The sequence below is a fragment of the Oncorhynchus gorbuscha genome, linkage group LG24 (genome assembly GCF_021184085.1).
Source record: "Oncorhynchus gorbuscha isolate QuinsamMale2020 ecotype Even-year linkage group LG24, OgorEven_v1.0, whole genome shotgun sequence".
Taxonomy (NCBI): Eukaryota; Metazoa; Chordata; class Actinopteri; order Salmoniformes; family Salmonidae; genus Oncorhynchus; species Oncorhynchus gorbuscha.
Window position 1 is genome coordinate 42,618,127 of NC_060196.1, and position 3,835 is coordinate 42,621,961.

The 3,835-nt window shown below is 43.4% G+C and overlaps 1 protein-coding gene across 1 annotated transcript in view; it reads left to right on the forward strand.

The window, feature by feature from the left end:
- The first annotated feature begins 1,699 nt into the window (after nucleotides 1–1,699).
- Nucleotides 1,700–3,835, forward strand: part of cckb (cholecystokinin b) — a 6,133-nt gene continuing 3,997 nt past the window's right edge. Inside the window, exons 1-3 of the mRNA XM_046327525.1 lie at nucleotides 1,700–1,784; nucleotides 2,670–2,790; nucleotides 3,107–3,265. Of these exons, the coding sequence (XP_046183481.1) occupies nucleotides 2,670–2,790; nucleotides 3,107–3,265 (280 nt within the window). The 5' untranslated portion in view covers nucleotides 1,700–1,784. The remainder of the gene's footprint in view (nucleotides 1,785–2,669; nucleotides 2,791–3,106; nucleotides 3,266–3,835) is intronic.

Consider the following 3,835-nt stretch of genomic DNA (forward strand, 5'->3'; position numbering starts at 1 on the left):
GGGGAGAGAGAGAGGTGGGGGAGAGAGAGAACGAGGTGGGGGAGAGAGAGAGGTGGGGGAGAGGGAGAGAGGTGGGGAGAGAGAGAGAGAGGTGGGGGAGAGAGAGAGGTGGGGGGGAGAGAGAGAGGTGGGGAAGAGAGAGAGAGAGAGAGAGAGGTGGGGGAGAGAGAGAAAGGAGAGGGGAGATAAAGAAGAAGTCGGACATTTACATACACTTAGGTTGGAGTCATTAAGTTTATATGCACTAAGTTGACTTTGCCTTTAAACAGCTTGGAATTTTTTTTTTTTATATGTCACAGCTTTAGAAGCTTCTGATAGGCTAATTGACATAATTTGAGTCAATTGGAGGTGTACCTGTGGATGTATTTCAAGACCTACCTTCCAGCTAACTGCCTTTTTGCTTGACATCATGGGAAAATCAAAAGAAATCACCTCAGAAAAAAATATTGTAGACCCCCACAAGTCTGGTTCATCCTTGGGAGCAATTTCCAAATGCCTGAAGGTACCACGTTCATCTGTACAAACAGTAGTACGCAAGTATAAACACCATGGGACCACGCAGCCGTCATACCGCTCAGGAAAGAGACGTGTTCTGTCTCCTAGAGATGATCGTACATTGGTGAGAAATGTGCAAATCAATCCCAGAACAACACCAAAGGACCTTGTGAAGATGCTGGAGGAAACAGGTACAAAAGTATCTATAACCACAGTAAAACAAGTGCTAAATCGACATAACCTGAAAGGCCACTCAGGAAGAAAGAAGCCACTGCTCCAAAACCGCCATAAAAAAGCCAGACTACGGTTTGCAACTGCAAATGTGGACAAAGTTCGTACATTTAGGAGAAATGTACTCTGGTCTGATGAAACAAAAATATAACTATTTGGCCATAATGACCATCGTTAAGTTTGGAGGACAAAGGGGGAGGCTTGCAAGCCGAAGAACACCATCCCACTGTGAAGCACAGGGGTGGCAGCATCATGTTGTGGGGGTGCTTTGCTGCAGGAGGGACTGGTGAACTTCACAAAATAGATGGCATCACGAGGCAATAAAATTATGTGGATATATTGAAGCAACATCTCAAGACATCAGTCAGGAAGTTAAAGCTTGGTCGCAAATGGGTCTTCCAAATGGACAATGTCATAATGGTTTTAGGACAACAAAGTCAAGGTATTGGAGTGGCCATCACAAAGCCCAGACCTCAATCCTATAGAAAATGTGTCTTTTATACTGATAACAAGTTCAAACAGGTGCCATTAATACAGGTAAGGAGTGGAGGACAGAGGAGCCTCTTAAAGAAGAAGTTACAGGACTGTGAGAACCAGAAATCTTGCTTATTTGTAGGTGACCAAATACTTATTTTCCACCATAATTTGCAAATAAATTCATTAAAAATCCTACAATGTGATTTTCTGGATTTTTTTTCTCATTTTGTCTGTCATGGTTGAAGTGTACCTATGATGAAAATTACAGGCCTCTCTCATCTTTTTAAGTGGGAGAACTTGCACAATTGGTGGCTGACTAAATACTTTTTTGCCCCGCTGTAGGTAATGCCCCCTAGAGGGCCTAATGGGCATAACCAAGCTCTCACACACTGAGAAAACCCACTGACACACACACTGACTCATCATTGAGGTAAAAGCTGACACAAAACTCAGCACACACACACACACAGACTGGGTGGAGAGCCGGGGTGTATATAAGGGGTGCCTCTCTCTCTGAGTGGAGAAGTCCCTTCATCCCTCTCTCAAACACTCCTCCAACACAAGGACTCTCTTTCCTCAAGGTAAGAACAGCACTTCTTCCTTCCTTTTCTCTCTTGCTCTGTAAGTGTTTTTCTCTATATTTCTCAACCTTTATTCAGTTAATTGAGAACAAATGAATTACCAAATTGTATGTAGTTGTTCTTGAGTCAGGAACAAGTACAAGATCTCTGGAAAACAATATTTTAACGGAATGTTTTTTTTCATTAATCCAATTGCTATATTTTCTTGTTAGGTTGTGTTTGATCAAGTAGATAAATGATGTAGTGTGGACTGCTGTGTGTGTAATGAGTGATATGGTGAAGTGTATGTAAATGATCGGTTGAAGTGTAGCAGCTGAAGTGTAGGTTTAGTGATGGGAACAGCTGACAGTGACCTCACTGGTCTCCCATAGACCACTTTACAGACTGCCAACATTTATCAGTCATTCAGATTGACAATTACTGTGCCACACATTTGTGTCATTTTATCTTTTAGGGATCACTTTAGTCTACATTCTATTATATTCTCTTATATTCTATTGTAGCATATTTTATTTTGACTAATAATCTGGACAAGAAGTTCAGTCATTCAGTTATATTCTGACTTAATGAGTGAAGAGATCTCAGAGGGGAGGGAAGAAACAGATCAGGAGTGAAAGAGAAGGAAAAGGTTTTCCTAAGTCTCTCCAGAACATTTCAATAACCTCATCACATCACTAATGCCTCTTTGGGATGAACAAGTCAAGACTTCCAGTAAATTAGTGAAGGGGTGTCTTGCTTTTCACCGACAGACGAAAGAAGTAGTTTAACCATTCACACCTTTATGTCACATTCCTCTCCTCTCCACTCCTTTCACCGCTACCCTTCTTCCCCTCTACCCCTCTTCCCCTCTTCCCCTCTACCCCTCTTCCCCTCTCTCTCCCCCAGATGACGGCGGGGTTGTGTGTGTGTGTTCTGTTGGTGGTCCTGTCCACTAGCTGTTTGGGACGACCCCAGTCCTCTCCCCCCCTCCAGGAGGGCGACCCTGCCATGCCCCCTTCCTCTGAAGGTAAGAACAGGGAGATCACATCTGGATGTCAAATACATTTCAATCTAATACGTTAAAATGCTTTAGCTGAGCTTGATTTATCTTTCCTGGTACAATGCAACTGATGGATATGTTTTGTTCAAACGGGTGTCCTGATGATATGATGAATGTTTATGCTTTTTACGGCAATTCTTGGGCTCTAGAAAGACGCACTAGCAATAACAGATTATATCAATCAATTATTATCATAATATTTTTACATATGTCATTGAATTGCACCAACCAACCCAAGACAGTAGACAAAAGCTAACAAGGTGTTTCGTACTCCCTTTGATAGCACGTCTTGAAGCCTACGCCCACTTCCTCTCCAAGCCACGCCTCAGACAGACACGCTCCGCCCCTTTGGACAATACCGTCCCATATACGGCAGAAGAAGACGAAGACTCCAGAGCCAACCTCAGTGAATTGTTGGCTAGACTCATCTCCTCACGGAAGGGTGAGTGAGTGAGTGAGTGTAGTGTGTGTGTGTGTGCGTACGTGCGTGCGTGTAAGAGACAGAGAGAGAGATTGAGAGAGAGAGAGAAAAAGAAAGAGAGAGAAATGCAGGAGAGAGAGGCTTGAGGGTGAGCGGAAAGAGAGAGATGAGGGAGAGAGAAGAGAGAGAAGAGAGAATGAGAGAAAGGTATGAGGGAGAGAGGGAAGAGAGAGAATGAGAGAAAGGTATGAGGGAGAGAGAGAAGAGAGAAGATGAGAGAAAGGTATGAGGGAGAGAGAGAAGAGAGAGAATGAGAGAAAGGTATAAGGGAGAGAGAGAAGAGAGAGAATGAGAGAAAGGTATGAGGGAGAGAGGGAAGAGAGAGAATGAGAGAAAGGTATAAGGGAGAGAGAGAAGAGAGAGAATGAGAGAAAGGTATGAGGGAGAGAGGGAAGAGAGAGAATGAGAGAAAGGTATGAGGGAGAGAGGGAAGAGAGAGAATGAGAGAAAGGTATAAGGGAGAGAGAGAAGAGAGAGAATGAGAGAAAGGTATGAGGGAGAGAGGGAAGAGAGAGAATGAGAGAAAGGTAT